We start from the raw sequence: 25,354 nt of genomic DNA on the forward strand, positions 1-25,354 counted from the left end.
CCCTCCTTCCAGCAACCATACATTTTCTTTTTTCACCTAGGCTTCAGTAGAAGATCCCTGGTCAGCCAGGCTGGCCTTCTGCCCTGCTTGCCTGACTTCCGATATTTTGGAATTGCCTGATCTTGTGCTTTTAGGAGGCAGTGCTTAAAGACTGACCAGCACTGATGGACGCCAATACCTTCAAAAGCAGTTTCCCAGGGGACCTTGCTGACTAGTTCCCTGAGCAGCCTGAAGTCTGCTTTCCCCATATCCAGGGCTGAGGTTTTGGTGGCAGTTTTCCTTCTGTCGCCATAAATTTTAAACTCAACCACTTCATGGTCACTATGACCGAGAAGGCTGCCAATTGCCACATCCCCCACAAGACCCTCTCTCTTCTCCAGCAACAGATCTAGGAGGGCACCTTTCCTTGTTGGCTCCCTTAGCACCTGCACCAAGAAGTAATCATCTAGGTGCTTTATGAACCTCCTGGACTTGCTCCTGTCAGCCATGTGGTGATCCCAGTTGATGTCTGGCAAGTTGAAGTCCCCCATAAGGACAAGGGGAGTTGAGCTGGAAGCATCTCTTAGTTCCGCAAAGAATAATTCATCGGTGTTGTCTTCCTGGCTGGTTGGTCTGTAATAGACTCCCACAATGACATCCCCTTTATTTGTTTGTCCCTTAATCCTTACCCAGAGGCTCTCAACTTTGCCATTGCCAACTTGAAGTTCCACACAGTCCAGCCCATGCTTCACATACATCGCCACCCCACCACCTCGCCTACCCTGCCTGTCCCTCCTGAAGAGCCTGTAACCATCTAGTAAGTGTTCACTGTTAGAAGAAGTGAATCACTGTTAATTTTCAATTTTTGTTATATTGAGTGTTTATGTTAAAATTAAATTTAAAAAGTGAACCTGTTAAATGTTAATATAATTAAATTAATGAAGGATTTGACTAAGGATGAGACTAATGATTTTGATCTTAAGTAAATTTTAACAGAGCTGCAAAGAAAAATAGCAGTGCTCAATTTCCATTCATATTAAAGTAAACCTTAAATGTACTAGAAATCGACAAATGAATTATACAAATGAATTTGGAGTGTCTTATGAAGAATAGATAGTTCTATAAATATAGCAACTATTGTTAAGTTCCAGAATGCACATGTGATTTTTGACTCAGTGTAACAGTGTTTGGATGTGCAGACAGTTAGTGGTCATTTGATTCTTTCATGTAAAAAAAATGAAAGTCAGACTTCAGTAGAGTTATATGGAAGCTGGACTTGACATTTCAGAACTAATTTTTTAAACCAGTTGTGAGAGACAATTTATACTAATCCTTTATTAAGTGTCATAATAATATTCTGTGAAAATCTTTTAAAAATGTAAACTATGTCATATCTGTTCCTGAATTAATCACTAATCAATTCTGTTAATGCAGAAATATTTGTGAATCCTACTAGATAAGGGTAGAAAAAAAAAAAGATGAATTTTGTATTGTTTTTATTTGCTATCTCTTTTATAGTTTGTGTTGGATTGCACTGGTAAATATGCTTTTACTTATGGGACATGCGGACTATAAATGCAAATGAGACTCTTAGAACAATGTGATTTCAGGATCAGAGACTTTAAGGAAAATAGTCTAGGAATAAATGGAACTAGCATGATCAGAAATGACTGGAAATTTTTGAGCTATTCTGGTTCAATTTTTCATTGATAATCTACAGTAACTAAGCTAACTAATAATGGTGCGTAACTTAGAAGCATAGATAACCTCTCTTACCTTTGTCATTAGGAGGCAGAAGTAGATACCAGCAAACTATCATACTAAAATTACTGTATTTCTATATTTGCATTTCCAAATGTTTGCTACACTGAGTTTTGTACACACCTGCTTGTTGCAGTGTCCTGAATACCAACCTTGTGGGGCAGCCCGGCCTGGCTGTCCATGCCAGTCCGTGTTGAGGCCTTGCTCGAACATCCCCATTTTGCTGTCATTCCCCCGAGGTTCTTTGGCGGCCTCTGTTCCAGCAATGAGCAGGGGGTTGTGGGGAAGGGGAAGGAGCTTCGGCCTAGGGGCATGTCTCCCTCTCTCCAGTAACATGCCGGAGCAATACGATTGCACGCATGGGATCAACAGGTCTGTAAGAGAAAGTGGATGAGAGAGGAGGTTGGGCTGGTGCTGTACACCAAGTCTCAGGGGGAGGAAGATGAGGAGGTCCCAGCAGTGCTTTCCTCTGCAGCCTCCGACAATGGGCAGTTTGTTCCTAGTTCACCCAGTGAACTCGGAACAGGTTAGGAGCAGCGGCAGGAGGAAACCTAAAGATGGGAGATAGCCCTCAGTGGCAATATCAAGCACTATTGCACTATTTTAAAAGGTTTTGCTTTGCCTGTTTGCCTAACTAAAAATTAAACAAAAGGCCCTGTTTCCAGTTTTCTGATGTGTCCCTCTGTGGATCTTTTGTCCTGTGTGATACACTTCTACTGGATCAATGCTGAAGTCAGATGACGAATAAATTTCTGTCAGATTGGTCATGCTTGGGGGATCTCTTTGTAGTCTTTCCTTTTCAGATGGAACCTAGAACTGCCTGCTTTTTGCTGCTTTTGCAGCATTTGGGTACTGTAATGTGAGCGTGAGTTTCTACTACTTTATCCTTCTGTTGGAAGATTATCTGCAACAAGAGACATTTGACAGAGGTAACCAACTAGCTATTCCCCCTGGTTCCTGATTTCCTAAAGAAACACGGTTTATGGGATCATTGTCCGTCTGCATCCCCCAAAAGTGTCATGCTATTTTGAACATGCAAGCTGCTTCCAGCCAGATTTGGTAGCAGGCAAGGGAATATTAGTTATCAACTAATGGTGAGAAAATTTGTTTGAGAAGAGAGAAACCTTATGAATGCTCTCACTTAAAAGAGAGACGGGGACTCCTACACTTGCTGGCAGCAGACAGCTGATCAGTCAGAACATGTAGCTTTGAGCCAGCTGCAGTCTGCTCTGTCTTGCTGCACCTAGGTCCCCAGAAGCAATTACCTTCATTTCATGCTGATGACGGTAGCAAGTTTCTGGTAGTCACACCTTGTCACTTTAAAGGGTGATAAAGAACTGACCCCAAATTTTATGTTGCTGCTTTTTAGAACAGCTGTGAGAGCCTTCATTAGGAAAGTTGAAAAATACCTTTTTTTTTTTTTTTTTCCCAAACCTATATATTGCATAATTCGTGTTGTAATCCCCCTTGCTGTTTATTGAAGGCTTCCTGTCAAAACAGTCAAGACAGTGTTTTAGACAAGATTTACAAAGTCTAAACTGGGCAAATCTGTAAGAAAGACAGCTCCCTGGACAGCAGACAGTGGTATTTACAGAAGCATGGCAGATCTAAATGAACTAGGCTAACAGTGCCCAGCCTGGGCACTTGTAGTTGTGCTTCCTTCCTTCATATTTTTAACCTCCCACCTGACGAAAGGTCTGTCCTTTAAAGCAGTATTTCGTCGTTCCCTTCCTTGTTCCCCTGAACATGACTGGCTTACATCTTTTTTTTTTTTTTTTAATTTAAATTTTGCATAACTGAATTTAATCTATCATTTTGGCAAAAAGTATCTTCTAGCAGATAAATGAACCAGAAAGGTGAAAGTATGCTGAAGGCAACATTTTTTTCGAAAAACTTTATTCATGATCAGCACAAATGTCTTAAATATATCATTTTACTTACCAGACCAGATTTAAAAGAGACTGTAAGCAGAGCTCATAATTCAGAGGTATGACAATGGATCCTTCAATTATGTACTGAATTTTTCACCCAAAAGTTAAATGACTTCAGTGATTGATTTCCTGGTAGAAAGCATTTATCTTCATGATAACGTATTTAAATTTAGTCTAGAAAGTGTGAAAATTTGGTCTATGAAATTTGGTAAACCTTCACTTTGTAAACGGCTAGAGGAATTACCGTGATAAAGTAGTGCCCCTCTGTGCTCCTAGTAATAACATAGCACTCACATTTTTAAAACTCGCAAAAGTTACTCTGAAAGGAATGGTGCTGCGCTATGGTGTGTTCCTACCTTCCTTCAGCATCCCCGGAAAAATGCTGTGATGGGCAAAGGCATCTTTGTGTTACGCTGACTCTTGTAATGTGCTGTGTCCAAACCACCACTATCCATTGTCAAAACTAGAAACATTTGGGGTTGATGAAAGTCTGTAAAGCAGTCTTCTGACCATGGTTCTCCTTAATTAGACTTTCCTTTTTTTTCTTTTTTTTTCTTTCCATAATTTTGAAAGCATCTTGGATATTTCTGACTACCTAATCACTACTACAAGAGAGAATTTTGAACATAGGCACTTACTGTTTGCTTGCTTGTGGCTACTTTCTTTTTGTTTTGTTTCTTTTGGTTTTGAGTGGATGGTCCTGAAAAAAAAAGAAGAATAAGACATAACATAACAAGACATTCTGATCAATGTCACAGTCAATTACCTGAGAAAAAGAGATCCAGCAAGCCATATATCTGTAATAAATGACATCTCTGATCAGTGCAACTTAATGGAAAGTAACTGCTCTGGTAGATGTGCACAAGCTAGGGCTGTAGGCTTGGTGGCTGGGATACTGCTAACAGTAGCTGTGAAAGCTCAGCACAAGACAACATCCCTACTAATTAGATATCTTTAAGGTCATCTTCAGCTCCATAAAATGGCATCCTCGATGTGGTTAATTATGGAGAAAAGAAATAAAAATATGTGATCCAGCTTACAGGAAAAAAGGTATCACGTGGTAAAAGTTTCAGAAAGGAGCATAATATTCCATCCACACATCAGCTTTTTGGAAAAGTAATATGCCTTTGAAGAAGGTCAGAGATAATTAATGCTGCCAGACGGGTTTTGTCCTTCGGAAGAAATATTATTCTAGTATGTGGATTCAGGAGCTATTTATATAAGAAATGCAAATAAACAAAACTTTGTCATTCCCTGGTCCTTCCCAAAATGTAACAGCTTGATGTCCTCCTAGTTTCCATTGAAGCACGACTAACTTTTTTCAGAGCAGCCTTGCACACCAAGGCCAAATTTCAGAAACACAGCCTAACTCCGCTTCCTTCCCGTTTTCAGTTTCAGCCTTTCTACTTATATGTCCTTAGTGTTACTTGTTCCTGATTTACTTCTATGTGGTGGATTAAGTTGGAAAGTCATTGTGTATTCCTGGGCTGTTTCTCGCGATACTAACCTGAATGTAGCCTATTGTAGACTTGTGTTTAGAGCAGCCCCTTTTACCAACAAGAAAAATGGATTCTTTTTTTTTTTTTTTCTTTTAAATGTGATGGACAAATGAGATGCCTAGGTATGATCTGTATAACAACGAATCACTGATGTCTTCTGCTGCAGAGCATGCAAAGGCTCCTTATCATTATTCCATAATATAAGTATTCAGACAGTCTAGTTTCACAGAACACTACCAAAAAGGAATCAACATTTTTCTGTCCTTGAAGAGTGGTTGATAATGATAAATTAGTGCCTGAGGTAACAGGTGCTATGCTTTATAAATCATATCACAATAAATAATCAGAAGAACTCATTTGGATGCGGGGGAATAGAATATGTATGCAACTAGATATAGGCTGATAGATCCAGTGCATTTTTACCTTGTTTATATGAATATACTTACTGGAATATCCACTAGGAAGCCTATCCAGTACATAACAGGGGCACAAGCTCTCTTTGTTTGTCATTATCACAGAGACGTATAGACGTTGCTTGCTGTGGAATGACTTCCGCATGCAGGAGGTTCTTGTTTTACCTCCGGGTCATGGTTTTCACTTGGAACGCTATTTTTTTTTTTCTCCCCCACCTCTTCAATATACCTTCCTAATAACAAAGCAAGACTTCTAAACCATGGGAGGTCTTGAGTTCATGACGGAGAGCTTAGCATACGGATGGTGGGCTTCTCCTGTTTAAACCGGTATGCCTTTTTCAAGTCATCCTCCAACCCCTCTCACTGAGCATGTAACCACTTTACCTTTTTGCTCACGAAGAAGGGATTAATGACCCCAAATTACAGAATATGGAGGCAGCCCACTGTTGTTGCTTTGTGCTCCAAAACACACCTATCCTTTTTTGTTCACCTTGCTTCTGTTCACACCAGGACCACCAGATGGTAGATGCTATACAGAAGCCAGTTCCCCGCTGCAACCTAATATAATAGAGAGTCTGCAAAGCCAAGTGAGTTTCTCTAAGGAAAGAATGAGATGATACCAGGCAGGCTAAGAAAATAGGATTAGGTGGGAAAGGTCTTGCTAGGTGATAATCATTTTTATTTTCTGGGAGGAACTTTCCACAAAGTCATCCAGAAGGCTGGTGATGGATTTCAAAATACAAGGTCAGTCTGCAGATATGCAGTTAAGTGCCTTTTCTATTGGGCCCTGCTGATATTAAAAAAAAAAGCAAAAAAAAGCAAAACAAAAGCAAAAAAAAAAAGCACGATTTTTAGAGTGTTTATGACATGGGCTGTAGAAAGTATTTGTGGCAAAACCTTGAGTTGACTAGGGCTTTATATGAATCTTTTGTGTGTTTTAAATAAACATTTCCAAGGACACAGAGGGTCTTTTCAACCTCAAAGCTGGGTTTTACCACAGAATACAGAAGAACAATTACCTTTTATGAAAAATGCATATGAAAAAGGAAATAAAAGTACTCCTTGATAACCTTCTCCTGACCTCTCATTTCCTTGAGAGGGTGGGTCTTAAATTTTATTCCAGCTCTAACAACCATGTTTGCAGCAAACTCTGTGCATCTCCTCTGACTCCCAGAAAAATTCACCTATACATAACTATCTGAGGCCTTGTTGTCTATCTGCCCCTGCCCTTATCAGTTTTCTCCCATTCCGTGCTGTGCAGTAGAGTCTCTGCTTTCTCACTTTTCCTCCCAGCCTTTCCCACCTTGCATTCCTGAAGCCTCTCTTGCTGCTGCTATGCTCCTTTGCTCTGAAAGAAGACATATTTTTTTCCCCTGTAAAGAGGGAGAGCTTGAGACAGTATGTGGCAATCAGGACAAGGTAAAACAGCAGATTTTCCACTGTGTAGTGAAAATGCATCATTTTAAAGGAACATAAGATCATACAGTGACTGTGAATTAAATATTGTTCTAACTTAGACTTATTCAAGGGCATTCCTTATGAAGTATTTCTTATAAAGACAAGACCATGCTCAGGTTTCCTGATCATCAGGATTCTGGTAAGAACCACTTTAAATGCTATAATGTAATTAACCAACTTTTTTTCCTTCAGTCTGTTCTTTGAGCATTAGGTTAAAAAGCTCAGGCTAAGATAATGAGTGTTTCATAAAGAAGCGGTGCCAGGAGCTGAGGACAAAAAATATCCTCCCCCCCCCAAATAAATAAAAAAAAATGGCAATTGCCTTCTCTACACCAAAATCAGGATTGATATTTGGCATTGAAGATGGTCTGTACTTGATCAAATACTGCTGGACTGGTAAAGAGCCACTTCTAAGCAAAGGTGGTTATGCTTTCTTTAGGTTTTGGATCATTGAAGTAAGCTCGGTTTCAGATTCTGTCGTAAGAAATGTATTTACATTTGAGGTAAAGTCTACAGTAATAGATTGAAATCTGTAATGTTCTCATGTATAAATTCAGAAACTTCTAACTTCTTCTTGCTTGTTAAGTCTTGTTAATTTTTTATCATATTTAGGATAGCAGAGTCAATCATAGCTTTGCTCTAACCTTTTATCAGCCAAATTGTAAATACCAAGAACATTATTACGCAATGCCAGAGAAGCATTCATCTGATTCAATAATTCAAAAACAGAACACTAATTAACATCACTAATAATAGGTTGAGGTTCATCTTCATTCTGTGTTTGCTGGCTGCAGGTATTTCAGAGACATTACTGAGCCAAAATAGTCACAAACCTGAAATACGTTACTTACTTGGTAAGATTCAACTCGTCTAACCTTTGACATCCATAGAATAAATGTTTACATCATCTGGCTTGCCACGCCAGATTCTCTTTATCATTGAGAGACACTGTAGCCTATAGTTAGAAGATGCAATTCGTCTTGATTATCTTAGATGTCTGCTTTAGTACAAGATTAATCTCAGTGCAGACACCTGCATTTGCACAGGTATATCCCAGTGAGCTGGAAGTGCCACACAGGAAGGAAAAAATGAAGCAAAATGGAAAAAATGAAACAAAGATGACATCCCACTGGAGCTCTTGTGGTTTGGATTTTGTTTTCTTCTTTTGTTTTATTATTTTGCACAATGGAAGGGCGTGGATATTTTACTCAGATTTGAGTTTGTGCTCTGTCAAGTTAAACCTAAGAAGCCAAAGTTTTTCCTTTGGATCATTGTCCGTAAGCATGTTAAAGCAAAGAATGGTCGAGCCCTTCAGACAGCGATGTGTTTTGATAGAGCAGCACCTGTTGCAGTGTGCCTTCACGCTACGTTAACTCCTGCTTACATAGTGCAGGGAGTGAAAAGACAGTAAAGTGAAACTCCAAACATCCTATCTTCCCAACCAGCTGGCAAACTCAAAGCCTTTGTTGCACTTTCTGGAGCCTTTCTCTCCTTTAATTGTTGACAGAACAAGAATGTGTTCATCATGCTGAAAACAGAAATGAATCTGAATAAACAATATCCCAAATTGTTTTTTAAGCAGGACAGTGTTTATTCCTTTTAGCAAATGTTTAATCTCTATGAAATACTTCGAAAGCCTTAGCTTAGTCCCCAGCTCTTGGGGGAAATGAAGCTTGGTGCTGTCTTCTGTAGAAGTTGCAGTTCTATTAGCAGTCTGCACAGTGCAGCATAGGCTCGGATGAATATAATTCTTCTATCATGCAGCAAAAGCTTCCAAATAATGTCTTTGATAATGCTGTGTAGTACTGCTGGTTTAGGAACACAAAATGAAAATGCCGGTGAGAGAGTGTTGCTGTTGTGAGATTACTCGCTGGTCTCACAGTCTGTACCACCTCTCAGGACATATATAATAACTTTCAAACAGTTTCTCTAAGAAGTTGGGCATTTTTATAGTAGCTAGCAGGTGAAATATTGAACCAAAACCGAATTGTGAAAGGAAGAATGGCTTCTGCTTTGAAAGTTTCCGAAGTGCGAGGCAGACAGGCAGTATACTATGGGAGCATAAAGATTCCTTCGTGTATGTTACCTAGCCGCTCCCATACCACAGGAATGTGCCTGCCCCTGGCTAACTTTTTAATTACACGTTTATAAGACAATATATGAAATAATAATAATAAAGATAGTACAACTGCGTTTGACCTCTTTCTTTTATTAGCATATTTTATGTTCATATTTTACAATATAATAAGTTATATATACAGCATTAAACAAAATTATTAGAAAGTAAGCTTTGGCAAGATCTACAAGATTTTTTTCATTCCTGTACATCTTTTGTGTAACAATAAAAATACTGTATACTAAATAAAATAATGTTAAATAGTCTGTGTTCACATTGGCACCAATGATTTCAAGACCCTAGATTTTCAAGGCCCAATAAGCATAGAAACACGGATTCCTGTGTCATCTTTTAAGCATACAAATGGTGTGTACTATTAAATGAAACGTGAAGTATAGGAGACGGTCCCTTGACTAACACTGTTGTTACACACTGGCACAAGAGAAACTGAATCTTCCCATTTTCTTTTTTTCCTTTTTTTCTTATTTTAGTAGTAACAGACCTAATCTGCAAACTCAAGGTCTTGAAAATCTTGAAGTTTGCAGAGTTGTCAGCAAATCTACAGATCTTTCTGAAGCCTGTTGATGTCTGTATGAATTTGTCATTGATTTCAAGATAGCAAGAATTAGACCCATAAATTAAACATCAGTTAGCTAGTTAAATATTCAAATAAATGCAGCTTTCTTCTTCCTTTAAAATCAAAATTCTCATCAAATTTGGTGTATGCAAATGAAAGAAGAGTGAGTTATGAGACCAAAGAGGTGGTGGAAGAATAGTGAGAAGGATAGGTTTTGTGTTGCAGTACGTACTTCCTCTACGATACAGATCAAGTGCTGAAAAGATCGGTAAATATAGATGTCAAAGTGGGATACTAAATGTTCAGCACAATTACCATACTATCATAGATAATATCTAGTTATTAAATGATGGAATACTGGTTGTTAACTTCAGGGTTATAGTTAATAGTTTTTTATAACATTTTGTTCAGCCAAGCAATTTGGAATTTAAATACTATAGCTTTGCAAGTGCCAGTTCTCTTAATTCAGTGGTGACACTTGTTGAAACCTGTCATCGCTCCTTTTAGCTATAAATTAAGTGTATACATTTGGTAACAGCTCCTGCCGTGTGGTCTGTACAGGTTTTACAGAACTTGTAAACAGCAAAATCAGAGTAGCTAATGGGAAAAAACTAAGGTAAGATTTTGTTGCGCACAAACTCATGATAGTGCCTTACCTTCCAGAGGAGTGAGTTTTCACCTGTGGGGCCTGCACTCGTGTTCTGCATTGACTACAGTACAGCATTTCAAAAACACATGTTCCTGTACATTTCAGCTGTCCAAAGAAATCTACTCTATTTGCTCTCAGTGTCAAACGTTATCTGAAATTCCTCTGCTTGAGACATTATTTGATATATAGATGTCACTACTGGAAAAAAATTGTAGTCGTAGTAGTGGACAAGCTGTTTAGCTGTTTGCTTTGCCTTTTTTTTTTTTTTTTTTTTTTTTTTTTAACAGCAAGAAAGAGAAAATCTTGTTGCTCTCCTCTCCACTTGCAAGGAGTGACTGCCAACTTCACTGCCTTCTTGCTAACCAGCTTGCCCTAAGTGGACTTGCAGTTTGAATTTACAATTTTTGAAATGTTAGTATGGACCAAGAGTGCATTTACAAGCATTATATACAGAGTTTTGAAGCACTTCCATCTGTAAATTATGCTGGGGCTTTTTTCATATAGTATAATTATTTTATCTGGAGACTGTGTATGCAGGCTGACCTATGCACGTACTTCTAGATCCAACAAAACCATAGGAAATACAGAAAATGAAACTGGTTACATATTAAATGCGTTAGGGTGCTGTTGACTGCAACAATTAAATGGTTGAACAAAGCCCTAAGAGATAGGAATATCTTCAGATAGCAATTCAGTGGCTTGAAAGCCAGGCTGGAAGGGTAGTGACAGGATTATCTGCACATATACTCAAACACAGACTGGAAGATGGATCCTTTTCTGTCCACTTATTACCAGTAACTGATTAACTTAATCATTTTGTTTAATGACATGTTTTATACCAAGCTTCTTGGGAGATTTCTGCTCTCGTTTTGGTAGATGCGTAACTTCACTTTTTAGAAGTAAAAGAGAAAAGCTTCCCATCGGTATGGGGAGTGATTACACAGAAGAAACGTCAAGGGTCTCTTGTCCAAAGTCTTTGGTGTGCTGCTTGCTGGAATCATTGCTCTCGCAGGTGATGTGGGAGCACAGCCACGTCAGGATGTGACCGCTGGTTCGGGAGCAGGCATTGCTTGTGCCCACTCCAGAATATCTGCACACAAGGACTCGACAGCGTCCAGCCGTCTTGGCTATTCAAGACATTTATTAAAATGCTGCAGTGTATACTGTTAGCAATAAGCACAGCTAAAAATCTTTAAGTGAGAGTCAATGACAGGTATGTCTAGCTTCGAAGTTATTGCCATATTTTACCTAGTAACAGTAGGGTACAATAGCCATGGAATAATTGAGATAAAAAGTTGGATGGAAAAGAAATACTGGATGGGTTTTATGTGTTCCTATGGTACTACCCCTTCCTGCAACGATTTACTTGCTATTAGAAGTGTATTGGAAACATATCCCTAGTGAGCAGCTCCATTAATACACCTCCGCACATCCAGCCTAGTGTTTGAGCTCAAAATACAGCTCTGACCCTTCCCTGAGTCTGTCAGCAGCAGCTGCTGTAACATCGCTGTAATTGAAAGTTGCCCTTGTAGGAATGTGAGGAGTGAGGTGAAGCAATGATGCCAGATGCTTGCAAGCATAAAAGACCCTGCAAATGTTCAATTGTCATTGCTATCACTGAATCTCTACAGAGGATTTAACATTCATCCCGTGGGGAAAAAGCTATTTTTTTCCTGGACTTTTTTTTTCTATGTACTACTGGTCACAGAATAGAGGCGAGAATCAGCTACTGTGGTTTTTTTTTCTGAAAACAGTCTTTTGCTTCTGTAGTTTTCGTGCTTCATACCCCACAGCAGCAATTTGGTGGGAAATGGAGCTCCCTGAACCATAGAAAACTCACACAGGTATGTGCACACCAAGTGTGTGGGGAAAAAAAAAAAAAAAAAAAATAAAGGTAAAAGCAGTCTTGTCCTTTGTTCTGCAGGAAAATTAATTCATGTCCCTTCTGCCGAAACACTTCAGCTAGTCAAGTGCTGAAGACACTTAAAACACTGACCTACTTGGAAACCCCACTTGTTGTGAGAAGTAGGACACAATTAAAGAAGCAGAGTACGTCGAGACTTTTGTCTGAAACACAGTTCTGATCCTCCACAAATCACACTTTCGTACCTGGAACTAATTTATACCTGTTATCCACCTCACTAAAGAGACCAAGCAAGCAGGTTTCCTCTAGATGAAGAACGTGAGAGTGCTTCTCCACCGCTTCGATGTCCAAGCATGACCCAGCACTACCCCTGCTGCGCTCCAGAGGAAGGAAGCCCATGCACACATCTGGCGAGAAGCTGTGGTGTGCAAACCCAGCCTGGACATCTCTGAAATCGGGGCACCATGATGCTTCCTAGCAGGTGAGTACAAATCTGCTTCCAGATTTGCACTTCCTTTCCATGAAGTTCTCCTTTCCACAGGAACACAGAGGGATTTCTATTTTATAGCAAACAGCTCTGATCCAGTTTTGTGCTGCTAGTATAGGTGCAAGTTTTGTGCACTCACCTTCTGCAACGTCGCATACGTTAGCATACACATCAAGTATCTTTTTCCTTCGACTTTGAATCTGAAAGAGAAGAGTGTTATTGAATTATTATTTTTTTCAGTCACATGAGTAAACAATTGGCAGAGAGCAGTACAAAACCTCTGGGAGATCCTAATTTCATGGCTCAAGGGGTTATCGCATAACATCCTGAAGGGTCTCTTTTGAAGCCTCGTAGAGCAGGACACAGCAATTCAGAGAAGAGTAAACATATTTCTGCTTTTGCTTTCCACTGTTAGAGATCTTTTTTTTTTTTCCATCTTTTTATCTTCTTTTCAGATCATTGACTTTTCTGCTCTAAATGTTTTTGTATTTTATTTCTTTTTCGGACTGAAGTGAACTCCTGACAATGAGGACAAATTCAATACCACACATGCAAGCAATTAATGCAGGGATTCCCAGGTAAACCAGGACAGGACTGGCCATGGGGAATTAAATTCAGACTGGAATTGCCTTCTTCCAATAATGTAAGAGGGCTGTAGAGAAGGGGATCTTCTTTTCTGTCACTTGACATAGAGCTGCTTGCTGCATTACAGATTAATTATATATTTTCTTCCATGATGTATTGCCTGAATGAATCCAAAAGATTTTACAGATAGATAAAAAAAATCAGTGACACTTTAGACAGGGAAAATCTGAGGTCCAGGGTGCTGCCGTCATTTTTGACAAGAAGGAGGCTCAGACTGAAAACCCTGACATTTTCCAAGCTGAAAATGGACATTTTGATGTGGTTTCACTTAGCAAATATATTCTCAAGGTTTGGCCTTGGATTCAATGCAGATTGAAAACAAATGTCAAAATGTCATGAGTTCTCAAGGACTGGAATTGTCATCTCTCCGCCAGCTCTCATTAGGACTGAGGTTTCTGAAAAGCTGTCATTTTGGTAGGACTCTAGTATTATCTCCACAAATTCACCACTTTTCACTGCAAAACAGAATGAAGAAAGCTCACTCTTGGTTTTTGTTTTTTTTTTTATTATTTTTATTTTTGAATTATTTTCCTCATTTTATTTGGTCTCTAAAGGACAGGGCACATCAATTACTTGGATTAACAGACTTGCAGCTGGAGACAGCAAACTGGCTGCTCCACCCGACGCCTGTCTCACAGCATGCTGTATTGCAGGGAAATGCAATGCAGACACTGGCTGTTGTTCACATATCCTTGGTATAATTTACATTAATCTTTGGGATGCTACTGTACACTTGGATTAGCTGTTTCAGAACCTTACAGATCTTTTTTTTTTTTTTCCCATGGGATTTATTAAAATTCCTCTTAAGAGAACAATTAGATACCTATTTTCATTCTCCCCTCATTTTTAGGACAAAGAGGGAGGTTAAAGAATTCCAAGCCCAAAGAGAATTACACAGGGTGATTTTCTTTTTTCGTCTGAGCCAGAAGATGGAAATTTGTAAAGCTTATGCTGGAAGAAGCAGGTAAATGTGGGTCTGATGGTTCTGTGTGGTAGCTCATTCCATAATGGTTTTTGTTTTAACCAGGAAAGAGCAGCCTTGGAAAAGAACAGGCCTTTAACTTTCTCCACCCCTCTCCAGTAGCTCCTTGATACTTTTTCCAGTACTAGAAATGTTATTTAATCTCTAGCCTCAAGCAAAGTACTGCTTTTCTAAATTCTGGCAACTGGCTTAGTTGTGAAATCTTAGGTACAGAGTGGGGGATCTTGATGCAATCTGCACTTTCATTGAAAACTTTGTCTTCAGCCTTGTCAGCAGGCTTCAGTCCATTAGCAGTATGTTAGGACGGCAGGTCTGGGAGACATAGCATAGCTCATGCTTCAGATGTGCTTATGAACTATCTAAACTACTCAGGAGAATGTATCTACTATATATTGTCTTTAGAGACAATTATTTTCTTATTAAAAGTTCTAATTTCATGCTTACGCAACTTGTGTTATCCAATTTCAAGCAAGTGCATGCAGAAGTGTGATAAAGTTGGATATATACAGAGACCTCAGACAACTGAATTTTAAAATATGAACACTGGAGTAGTAAGTTATTTTCAGATAGTCATAACTGGTTACAAGTAGAAAAACATCTTTCTTGGACTGAGACTTTGAGTGTCTGGTCTCAGCTGAAAAACGAGCGATTATTAGAAAGTTTAGGCTGAACCATCCCCACAAAGTAAAACATGCAAACATGAAAAGCTGCATTTTCGAACCTTTTTTATTCTTAAAAAAAAAAGGATGGTATTAATGATGCATTTTAGTCCTAGCTATTGCCAATTTTAATTATTTTTGAAGTTCTAAAACATAAAAAATATCTGAGCAGACACTTTCTTTTTAAGGAAACATTCATTTTAATATAAACTAAATAGTTGTGTGGGTGAGGGAGTGCCTTAGCGATGCCTTGAAATAGTCTAAGTGAGATAACATGCCCTGAGCAATACATTTCAGCAGGAAGAAATGAAGGCCTTCCACAGCAAAACAGTGCATTTATGTTGTCCGTCAGAGCACAGGAATGACCTTCAAAACACATAGGTATTTTTGAAATGTAAAAAAAACCGACAACAAGCACAACACTGGATATCGTTGAAAATTCAATGGCATAGAAATACCAATGCTTCTGAGTTAAGACAGGCAGATGTTGTATGAATCCATCTGTGCTGTTACATTATTTTATTTTCCTGGAGTAAATGTAGCTTTGGGGTTAATTATATTAGCATTAGCTATATTGGTGAGTTGCAGTTTGTTTTTTGTTTCTTCAGACTATAAAACATAATTCTCTAAAAAAGCAAAGCTATTACTCTTGTAGCAATCTGCTTTTCAGCACTGGGTAGTATATACACATGCACAGACACTCTTAAATATTGAAGGAATATTATATGCAAATCATATGCAAATGAGACTGTAATAAAATTAATTGTAGAAACTCTCTTGTAACTTGTAAATTAGTCCTGTCTGCATTACAATGCATTTTGTGGTGATAGTTTGTAAATTGTTTTCTTAAAAAAATCAAACAAAACCATAAAACAATACAGAAAACAACTGTCAATTTTTAAATCTCAAAGTAGCCTTACCCCAGTCGATTTATTGTTTGTAGAAGATTTATCTCTGGCCAAATGCACTAAAGATAACAAGCATCTCTCTGGAGTCCCTTGCTTGTCAACTGCAGCTTCTTCATCACTATCCATGCTACGACTTAAAAGTCGTTCATTCTCAGAAGATGCATCGTTTTCACTGTAAAATGAAGGATAAGGTTATCTTAGTGATGCTTCTTGTGGTTTGACTCCAATTATTTCCTTTTTGCTATCCCAGAGTAATGGAATAAAAATGTTTTCAATTTTTTAAAATGCCTTTCCCCTGAAATCCTGTGAATGTAACCACATCCACCTACAGAGGATATATGTTCAGTGCTCACCAAGCTGCACAATCATGCTCATCTTGCAAGAATCCCTTCATAGAAGTATTTTCCACTGGGGACAGTGTTTACCTCACTGGAGTTGTGTTATCCAGCCAGGTTTGGCTGCCGGGAAAGGAAAACTATCATGTGGTGCCACCCAGATGATGCTATAGACAAGGGATTCCCTTAAGGCCTGGAGCAGTTATTTCTGCACCTCCTGGCTGAAAGTGAGTGGGGACCTTACCAAGGCATGTGTGTGTAAGTGAGACTCAAGTCCCCTGAATGGACCTCACAAAAGAGGAGACAGCCCTGAGAACTGATAAACTGGTCACAGGTACTAACAAACAGCTCAAGGTAATATTTTAACACATGGTGGCTGTGATCACCTCTTCCAGAAACTCTATTACCTGTGGCTGTCCCATTGACACGTTATTCCTTGGTCCACTAGACTTGAAATTTTGGTGCAAATTATTTCTGCTTTGTTCTCAATGGATTCCGCTGTACCAGGATGAGTGGTGACTATGTCCCTTCTCCACTTCAGTCAAAGGTATGGAAGTATGTTTATTTTTTGCTTACCTTTTAGCAGCCTTAGCTGGAGTTGCTGTAAGCTTTTCAAACTCTTCTTTCTCAGAGAATATCACAACATTATCTGCAGATAAACAGAAATTTAAATTGGCAATGAGTATCCAAACTGATGTTTTGTCTCTGCTTTAGCTATTGCTATCAGAGGATGAAGTGGCATTCTGGAAGTACAAAAGCTATTATACACAATCATTTTGCAAATGAATGGGGGAATTGTAATTAAGAGGAATGCACTAATTGCACTTAAGCTCAACGTTAGAAAAAGGATAGAAAAAGCAAAATTAAAGCAACTTATACCTTGCACTTCTTTCTTCTCTTCTTGTGTATTAGCCTGAGCTTCAACATTTTTTACTGAGTGGCTCTTGCAACAGGCTAGAATGTAAAGATACAACAGTAATTATTCTCAGAAGCTATCTAAAAATAGCATTTGCTGCTAAAATTTGTTATGCTGAAAATTACCTTGAGCAGAAGGTTTTGTTTTCACAATGTAAAACATGATGATGAGGACAATGGCAATAGCCATTATGAATATAGTAGACATTGCAATTATAAGAGCTGTAGCCAGATGTCCTTGTCCTGAAAGGTCTGCTGGAAAAGCAAGGAAATATTTTGTAAAGAAGCAACTCTTCAGATCAGAGAATTGTTAATAGTTTAGTCTGCTCTACACTTATATTTTACATACTCATTTATTTGATCTGAGTCCTGATTACTTGTTAATCATTGCAAAACTAAGTGCTACTTCTCAAATGCAAACTAATGAATAGGCTTTCAAAACAGTGACATTTATGCTGCAAGAACTAGTTATCAGTATTCATAAAAAATACCTGATTGCATGACCATCCAAATATGTATGAAATTGTATTATCTGCTAATAATATAAGAAGCTATATGTACGCAGGAGTAGCAGCCTTCAAAAAAGTGAATTCTTGGAAACAGCATCAAAAAGAAAGAAAAACAAATAAAGAATAAATGGGACAAGAACTAAAAGTACTTGATAACTATGGCTGCCTCAAAAGCTTTGCAATAAGAAGCAGAACACAATGCACATGCGGAATAAGTGGTTTTTTTTTTTTTTTTTTTTTTCTAACAGACTTACAGCATGGATGCAGGGTGAATTTAAAATAAGGTATGTGAAAAGGTAGAAGCAGAATTTCAGTGAACAGCTATTAGAATTGAAAAGTCATGAAAGGATGCAGAAAATGACAGATATGTTAAAATGCATGAAAACTAGCTTTTCTGAAAACACAATCCTCAAGATCTTGTTTACAGACAAAATCAGGTCAGTACCTCAGTAACTGTGTCCTTCCTGTTGTGTGTTCTGTTCTCACGTTCAAATATTTTAAAAAACTAATAATTATACTGGAGAACGGTTTATGTTAGCTCAATGAGAGACTGACTACATTTGTGTATTAAATTATTTTCACCAGTCTAAGCTAGGCTTTGCTGAGGCATAATGTGGTATCTGTATGGCTGCACATAATCAGCTAATTCATTGCTGGCATTACCCAGTACAGTCCAAGACTATTTTAAGTCCATCCTTCTGAAACAGGAGTGTTGATTAACCAAGGACTAAAAAATCATTCTGAAATGTTTTTAATAGCAGTTTTAGAAATCCCTAAAAAGAGTGGCAATGAAATTCACGATAGATATTATCAGTTCAGTTGCACTTTGTTGATGTTATTTTTAAGACCACCAGTGGCTACATTAAATTTATGGATGCCTTCTTACCTTTGTGAGCATGCTGGTAAGGTGAAAAAGTACTTGTGCCAGATGTGCTCGGGAAAATGGCCGAAATACCAGAGGTAGCCCCTGCACCTGCAATACAAACAGAAATGCCATAAACTTCCACAGTCATTTCATCTCTTCACAGCGGTATCTTGGCCCAGGTAAACAGCCTTGCCTTAGCTTGATTGCATTTCCTGTTCATTAGCAAAGAACCCATGAATTCACTGTGGCTTTTTGAAATGTCACTAATCCCAGTGTGCGTGGCTGGCATGTTGAAAATTGTGTTTAGAATACATTTTTGCATAGCATCTAGAGGGAGGGGAAGAAATCAAAGCTCGTAAACTGTTATGAACTTAAAAGAAACTCATCAAATTAGTGCTTCTGACAGATATCCTTCACTATAGCAAGGCCACCATGAAAATCTGATGTTAAACAAACCTTCATGACCCCAAAGAAAAACCTAGGAAAGGTGACAAACAAGAATGTTGAATGCCTTTCTGTTTCACGGAGCTGTACCATAGAAGGAAATAATATAATTTCTGCAGTCTAGCTGGATAACATGTTTCTTTTGATTTCTCCTGTCAGTCCAGTCCAAATCTATATCCTGAGTTAGAGGAGGGAATCTACAAAAACAGTGAAAAGAAGAACGTAAAGGACTTCTTCATGCTAACAGAGTGAGATTGTCCAGTAGGGATTTTCCACGTCTAAATTCTACAGCTAAGTTTAAAAGTAGTTTATATTTTTATTAATCTTTCAGGTGGTGTCTTACACCAAATTTTCAAAGCAGTAAACCAAGTCATAAACTAATGTCTTTTCACAGTACTAGACAATACTGAATGTTATTGGAAATAAGGTTGTTGATCTGAGTGCTGTATTAAAATACAGATGGTGCTGAAATAGAGTTCCAAAAGAGGCATAAAAACATTGGGGTTGGAAGAAAACCTTCTCTTGAGTCTCAAGTCATTTTTCACATAATTGGTAAGCAGGTTGTGCAAACAGCTACCATTGACAGCAACTGAAAACCATCTTCTAGCTGGGAGGGGGGAAAGCAATCCCTCCTGCTTTATATTAGCTGCGCATGGAAAAAGTCCAGCGATGATAATTAAATTCAGCAGACCCAAGGCCAGAAGACTGTCCCAATCACCTGGTGAGGTACACAGAGCACATGGCTCGACAAGCTGGTGAGGCAGCTAGAGTAGCTGGGAACTCACCAAGCCATTATTTTGACCTAGTAAAGAAATTCAACCCACTAGGTAAAGTTGACAGGAAATTAAGTGGCCTGGAATGGTCTGAGAAATGTTCCGTGGTTAAGAACAAAGAAATAGACATGCTCTTCAAATTAAGACAAACGTTTTCTAAAAAAAAAAAAAAAAAAGAAAAAGTATTACCTAACATAAAACATGGCTGCATGTAGTGAATAAGAAATGTACGCTCCTTAAGTGGCCACAAAGTATGAGTTGCAGATGTTTTCAAACGAGATTTTCTTTAACAATGGTAAAATTTCTTTCAAACTTAATTTCTTCAAAGGAAACGGAATCATTTATTATAATTGCTTTTTTGAAACTGAAGAAGTGTTTTCATGAAATTTTAAATATACTAATTTGTTAATTCAGATGCTTTTAGTATTATTCAAATGACAGGCAGATTATGTAAATCATGACTCTGGGTTCTTCTCTGTGACAAACTTAGTTCTAGGAAGAATTACTCACAAGCTCCAGAACCTGCAATGTAGCAGTGGAGCATCTACGTATCAGTGGGTGAAGAGGTCATCTGCGTATAGTGGAGTTAATAACAGATAAATTTTCAGTAATTCTTCATAAAACTGAAATGAATCACCCTTGGTCTCAACCCATCTATTTACTCATCCCAGCTGGACAATGGAAGAAATCTAGGAAATGGCCATTGTTGTAGCCAGAGACATGTCTGTACTTTCATGTCCCCGGCTACCAGGCTTTTGCCTCTTCTTGCCACCTCCCCCGGCAAACCTAATTACAGACAATTGCAATTCTGTGCAATTCTTGCAAGCTGCAACAAGTCAACAATAGCTTTTCTTCCACTGCCTTTCAATTAACACAGGCAAACTGCTCTGCTTTGTCTGCTTGCAGTTTATCTAACAAGCTTGAGCTCGTCTCCTTTATAAACAAGTTTTATCGCACTCTCTTTTCCTTCACTTCAAACATGTATTAATTGTATTTCTGTCTAATCAATCCTGTAGTCACTTGGTATTTTTAGCTTATTAGGTATTGCTAGCAATGTTTTTCATCTGTGGAAGGAAGGAGAGCCAAGGTGGGAAGTCATGCAGCAGCACAAAACAGGAGAGGTAATGGGGAAGGTCATCTGGTCCTCATTCGGTGTCATTGCCACACTTCACCCAGTTCTACCCCACATCAGGATACAGCCTCTTTCCCACCCCAAACACAAGCTGGAGTCTCTCCAGTGCACAAGGGTGAGCACCTTCAGCTTCGGAAGAGCTTACGTGCAGAATTTTCCTTTGCTTACATGGGAATGGGACTACGTCGTTTGTTCTGTGCTACGTATCACGGCAAGATCTGGGTTGATGCTACAACACGATGGCCTTTTACATATGCCTATGTGGGAGTTAGTCATTATGCATATTTTAAGCCTATTATCAAATTTAATAATTTGGCTTATTCATTATGAGCCAAGATAGTTCTTTAGATGTGGCTTAGAAGCAAGCGCCAATTAATGCACCTGCACTACAAGGGGAACCAAATATGCCAGCTTCTGCAGAATTTCAGTTCATGGCATTTATATAGGCAAAAAGAAACAAAACTTGTAGTTGTTCCTTTTTCCCGGTCCGGCAGCACACCATGACTCCAATGTCAGTTGTTCCTATGTGTATCCAGTTTTGCATCTAGATCACATTATTAATTCTGGTTCCAATATAGATGACACTTACATAATCTACAAAGACTTAGATACAGCTCAGAAAGAGACATCCTAAAGTGCTAGAGTGCAACATATGGAAACAACTCTGTTTTAAGCACAAAAAAAAAAAAAAAGACTGATGGCTGTAATATAGCTGTGCAAAAGAGTGGTTTATATTCCTAGACACCTGTAAGTAATATTGTAGGAATGCGATAAAGACATTAAGAAAGATGGTTATCACTGAAGCTTTGTCAGTTTTTGCATTAGAAATATTTTTATTAAAAAAAAAATGGCAGCCTTTTTTTTGTTTTGTTTTGTTTTGTTTTGAACTCAAAAGATAGCTTTAACTTAAATTGCCATGCAGCCAGCCTTTTGTCCCCCTAGTGAAGAAATGCAGGGCAGTAAAATAATATTTTCATTTTAAAGATCCGTTCTGCTGTGTGTGACAGGACCGTTGCAGTTGTTTGTGTATCTCAAGGCAGATTTACAGTAAGAAGGGATGAACGAAACTGCCAGATCTGTGGGAGGAGGAGGGCGCAGGGAGGGGAGGTTTTGCCAACATGCCCTCTCACAAGTGTTTGCGCCTGAACGAAATCTGGTGCAGTAGGAGACCATATGTGTGTCTGACTTACACTGCTGTAGGTGTCAGCTTACTGGTCCCAGCAGAGCAGTGCTGCTCATAGCTAGCAACAGCTTTTTTTTGGTGAAGTTTATTTAATACTTAATGACAGATTATAAAAATACACAAAGTGTGTACGCAACAGACTATCAGAGTGATCCCAAAATAAGAAGTGTTTTAAAAATGTCTTTACGCGTGTATGTGTTTGCTTCTTGCTACTGAGAGCAGCTCGCTTTCTCCTGATGAATCCCTCTCCTCACAGCCACGGTCCATTTATGAATGGCAATCCATACTCGTTACTGCCAGCCGAGCTGTGCCTGCAGCCACTGTGACCATTTTGAAGGAGTGAAGTAAGATAAAGCACACACTGAAATAAATAACTAGCAGCCTGAAATATGAGCTGAAAAATATATTATATTTAGTCGCAATTCGATAAAGGTAGAAAGTATATGCCTGACAAAGTAATCGGAAACTAGATTATAACGGAACCTAGTTATAAATAAAGACCTAGATGTTTTGAAAGTGCCGGTCAGAATGTTCAAATTAATGTAAATCTCTATTCAGATATGTACATGAAAGGTTTACTTTCAAACCTAAGCTAACAACACTTCATATTGAAGCCCTGTACACTTGGAAAGTCATGGAAGCTGAAGCAGCTGTCAAAATCAAGCTACTTTTTAAGGCATCTACATATGAATTTAGCAATCAAACATCAGCCAACTCTAAAAATATTGCAAATCACTAATAACGGAGAATATCCCAGACAGTGGAAGACTTTTTGACTGCTTCTGATTTTACTGTCTGTTATTTTCAGGAGACATACAGAACACCATAAGGCAGGTCACTCTAATATTTACTGTAGCTGCAGGTACATATTTCAGCAAGTTTAGGTATTTTTTAAATCAGGAAGAATGAGAAGCAAATCAATTCTCTAGTGTGAGCCCTCTACAAATTTGGATAGCAAAATTCCTCCAATCTTAAATTTTAGATCTGGTCATTCTCACTGCAAGTAACCACTGCTGCTCAGACACCTAAAAATAAATGCTTTATGCTGCCATGCTCTCTGTAATGTCTTTAACTGTTTCATTTCTCTCTCCTTTTATTTTGCTGGGAAGTGGTGTGATTGTAGGCTGTGTGGCCTTAGCCTGACAATTTATTTACAACTATTGCAGTTTTGTTTAGAATTCACTGAGAGCTTTAATTGCATGGTACTGGTATGTCATAAATACATGCAGCATGAATTAAACTGAGCTCTGGGAATTAAGTGTTGCCATCTCCTTCTCTGTGCAACACAAAGGGAATAACAGCAGTATAGACCCTGCTGAAAGGGACCCTGAGCAGGGACCCCGAGGAGTTCTTCTCTCATATGCCCCTGTGCATTGGTGGCCAGTTTGTGCAGGTGGTGAAATGCTGTGGCCCTGCAGGTTTGCAGCAGGCTTGTGAGGCAGGACAGAGCAATGCTACAGGCACCTGCAGCTTCTCCCAGGGTTTGTGGTCCTCCAAAGTCCTCAGAGCTTTCAGGTGAGCTGCGGTGTGCCCAGATTACCTCCTGTGTGATACGTGGGCCCAGCTTTCCCAGCAGTTCAAGAGAGCAAACCCCGTGCTTGATCCTCAGATCCCTCCCCTTTAAGGTTTATGGCTGAGGCTGGCCAATTTTGTCCTAATATTAGGTTCCTCTCCTAGTATAGACAAGCCCTGAGGGGATGAGAATAAGGCCATACCACCAGTGAACAATAAAGCACTGCCTTCAACATTTCTCCCATTCCACATGTGAAGAGGAATGGGGTGTTCAGAGATCAAACAACTCAAAAAAAAAAAAAAAGTTTGTTAGCTCCAGCTAACAAGCTTATTCATTTGTAAGCATAATTTGAAACAGAAGGAAAATGTCCTGATGTTGATCATATTACAAAAGGACAAAACTGGCAAGGAAAGAAAATTAGTGATATTAAAAAGAATGGGGAGTTAAAATGAAAACCTATGGAATTATTATTTTTCACTAACACAAGTGCTTTTGGCATTAGGCTCGTTTGTGTTAAACATTTCAGTTAAGGAGTCTGATCTCTCAGTCTTGAGCACATGGGTATAGCAGTGACCACTGATTAGAGCTTGTCTGAGATGTCAGCCTGTTAGTAAATTGTTCTCTCTCATCTGTTTGGTTGTTTTTGAAGTTCTAATGAGACAACAATAAAAATAATCTTTTATGTTTCCAGATGCCATTCACTCTTTGGTAATTCAAAAATAACTTGACTACCATTGTTTTCCTTTGTTGTTCTTATTTTTTTTTTTAATTTTGCTAAGCCATCATTGGCATATGTTAGATTTAAAAACTTACACAGGTTAATTATTGCAACCATTTTCATGTCTATAGCCAGGAAAAAAGAAAAGGGGAATTAACAATATTTTGCATCCATGCACACATAAGAATGCATAGAGGAAGAAAACCCTCAATCCATTGCTGAAATTCCCTAGACTGATAATTTGTGAGTGGAAAAGTATTTGCATATTTGATGTAATTGTGTAAATACAACTTCAAAATACAATGTTCTTCAAGTTTTTGTAATGAGGTTTGATTTTATTTTCCTCTATCAGTTTTGAGCTGGAATGGCAAATATCAAAGTTTGAGCAGAGGAGCAGAGTTATAAAATGGTTGAGAACTGCAGCTGTGCAAAGATAAAATCTCTTCTAGCAGTGGCTGTACCTCTCTGCCAGATAAATTCTGTGTAGCTTAAATCTTCTGTCTTTTGCACTGGATAAAAGAAAACAAAACAAAACAAAGAAACAACCCTACATATTCAGAGGCCTCAACTGACTCCAATGCCAGAGCTGTTGACAGCAAAGCCAGCACCATTAACTGTGGGAAGCCACATCTTAAAGTGGTTTGGTGCTCACTACCTGCAGTGCATCATCCCCCAATTTGCATAGGAAACCTGCATCCAGTAGCTGCCTCCCTTACTCTCTGCAATGCTGCTAGTTGTCACTGAGGTAGCATATCCCAGTTTAGCACTGGCAAGGGTCACTGATGGCTCATGCTCTCCTTCACAGGCAGCTGAAGGTCTCACATCTTTGATGTTTTGGCGTTTTGCCCCTCTGGCCTTAGCAAGCCAGGCCTGAGGCTTCTACACATTAAAAATGAGGGTCCCAAAGTCTTACACATAGGCATTTCACAGTGCCCAGGAGATGAATAATCACAATCTTTATGGCGATGTTGACTCCTTTCAAGAGACAAACTCTTTTCCAAGAAAGAAAAAGCTTTCCTCTCAAATAACTAGGGATAGG

General features: G+C 38.7%; 1 protein-coding gene and 1 long non-coding RNA gene across 3 annotated transcripts in view; one reads left to right on the top strand and one right to left on the bottom strand.

Annotated features, from left to right (window-relative positions):
• The first annotated feature begins 1,433 nt into the window (after window positions 1-1,433).
• Window positions 1,434-20,259, top strand: LOC125184519 (uncharacterized). Its single transcript, XR_007168648.2, has 5 exons — window positions 1,434-2,112; window positions 12,308-12,728; window positions 14,230-14,343; window positions 16,712-16,810; window positions 17,936-20,259. It is a non-coding gene; the product is annotated as an uncharacterized lncRNA (long non-coding RNA).
• LOC136789699 (tumor necrosis factor receptor superfamily member EDAR-like) overlaps window positions 12,722-25,354 on the bottom strand; it is a 28,592-nt gene continuing 15,959 nt past the window's right edge. Inside the window, exons 6-11 of one of the 2 annotated variants that reach the window (XM_066990491.1) lie at window positions 18,574-18,660; window positions 17,305-17,430; window positions 17,143-17,217; window positions 16,840-16,912; window positions 15,941-16,100; window positions 12,722-12,934 (exon numbers count right to left, since the gene is read on the bottom strand). In XM_066990491.1, coding sequence (XP_066846592.1) covers window positions 12,722-12,934; window positions 15,941-16,100; window positions 16,840-16,912; window positions 17,143-17,217; window positions 17,305-17,430; window positions 18,574-18,660 — 734 coding nt within the window. Of the gene's footprint in view, window positions 12,935-15,940; window positions 16,101-16,839; window positions 16,913-17,142; window positions 17,218-17,304; window positions 17,434-18,573; window positions 18,661-25,354 lie in introns of both variants that reach the window. The other variant, XM_066990490.1, reaches the window with a different exon arrangement.

The sequence above is a fragment of the Anser cygnoides genome, chromosome 1, assembly GCF_040182565.1.
Source record: "Anser cygnoides isolate HZ-2024a breed goose chromosome 1, Taihu_goose_T2T_genome, whole genome shotgun sequence".
NCBI lineage: Eukaryota > Metazoa > Chordata > Aves > Anseriformes > Anatidae > Anser > Anser cygnoides.